Here is a 1,772-nt window from a genome sequence, read left to right as displayed (position 1 = left end):
TTTATTTCTAAAAATAAAATACATTCATTCAAGTACCTCATCTGGTAGGATGGACAGTTTGAGGATCATAGTGGTTCTATTCGCCCTTGTGAACCTCGTTCAATTCACTTACGAATTTGCGTTTAGGATTCTATAAAGGCTGGGAATTTCCATAGTATTACTGACAAATACTGGTGTCGAATAGCGAGTTGTTTAGTGGTCAGTTGTATATTTCATTCCGGGTTTGATACGAGTCAAGCAATTATAGCCACGCCTTCATTCCGCCTTTCGTCGGCAAAAGCGACATTTCAGAATCAGCTCTTTAGCGGTAGCTCTAAAATGATCGTTGGCCACGTAATAGATAAAGAAATTTACCGACGAGTTCAAAGTTGGTAAAAGGTTGTCGAACATCATTTGAGTGATGTATACCGCGTCGCCGGATTGCCAAATTCTTGGAAGGTTTATAAAACGGGCTAGGAATTCATAGATAGATCGATAAGATGGCGGTAGTTCGCAGACGACAAATAGAACGACAATAGCTATAGCAATTTTGATAGCTTTCACGTCGAGACGCGATATATTTCTTTCGCCAGTCATTTCTTTTCTTTTCGCCGTCAGTTTACGAAGAATCCATATCAGGTAGCAATTGAAAATCATTAGTAAAATTGCCGGCAATAATTCTTTAATTAATGCAGCGATGAATTGGTCAAACCATTTGAAAGCACGGAAGAAGCCCGATCGTACCTTCCCTTTTGCTGAACCGATGCCCATTACGAGAACATTGTTACAAGCGTCAAAGAACCAAGTGTTTACGCGTGTGCCGATAACGAAAGGCGAGTATAATACACCAAAGCCAAAAACCATACAACAAACAATGATTTTTATTCTGTATTTTGTAATGTGAGATCTGGCGAAAAATGGAAAAGTTAAAGATACGCATCGTTCTAAAACTAACAGCACGGTTATCCAGTTGCGCGTCAACTGCGCCGAATATCGCGGAATCCAAGCCGTTTTATAGATCCACGGTCGCACACCCCAGCTCAGGTACGGAAACCAAAACATGTGAGTTCCTTGCGTGAACCAGGACACGACGAAACGCAACGGTTCCTGAATCGTGTTGAAAACAAGGAAGAGTATATCGGCCAGTGCGAGACAGCTTAACAGGTACAACGAGTTGTGATCAGACGACTGGCGACGTATGATGAGAATACTGAACGTATTCAGAATGATGCCGACGATACTGATCGGTAGAGCGCCCGCTAGTTTTACGCTGACGAGAAGCACGTTTTTGAAAACGTACGGTCGATTACAGTCTACGGTAGTTTCAGCTACTGTGGTCGTCGCACTATAATTCATGCTGATAAACACTGCATGTCACATACACCACGAATACTGGCGGTGCTGACATCGATAGTTAAAAGTTAAAGTTCTGACATCGATAGTTGAAAGTTCAAAGTTACATACGAGCAATCCCGTGATCGCTCGTAGAAAGTACGAACACTTCGTTGCTTCATAGTACTATTCCGAGTTCCATGGTTGCTTGCATTGCGTTCTCTTGAACATAATGAGACTGAATAGTAGAATTGTTTCAGTCTCTCTGAAAAACCTGGTGTGTATTCCAGCATGCAGGAATATGCGGCTTGATAATATTAGTGTCGAGGTCGATGATCTGGTACTAAAAAAAAGCTCAGAAAAAGAAAAGCTCGAGGACTTAACCTATTCCGAATATGATCGGAGCCACCCACTATCTATTCATCATTGATACCTGAATGTGGATATTATCGGAGCCATCC

At 41.8% G+C, this 1,772-nt stretch overlaps 1 protein-coding gene across 1 annotated transcript; it reads right to left on the bottom strand.

Moving 5' to 3' along the window:
- Positions 1-255: 255 nt before the first annotated feature.
- Positions 256-1,335, bottom strand: LOC141910329 (FMRFamide receptor-like). The gene has a single exon (XM_074801064.1). The coding sequence runs from the start codon at positions 1,333-1,335 to the stop codon at positions 256-258; it is 1,080 nt and encodes a 359-aa protein (XP_074657165.1).
- Positions 1,336-1,772: the final 437 nt, after the last annotated feature.

Source organism: Tubulanus polymorphus, chromosome 8 (assembly GCF_964204645.1).
Source record: "Tubulanus polymorphus chromosome 8, tnTubPoly1.2, whole genome shotgun sequence".
Classification (NCBI taxonomy): Eukaryota; Metazoa; Nemertea; class Palaeonemertea; order Tubulaniformes; family Tubulanidae; genus Tubulanus; species Tubulanus polymorphus.
This window is presented reverse-complemented; position numbering and strand designations above follow the sequence as displayed.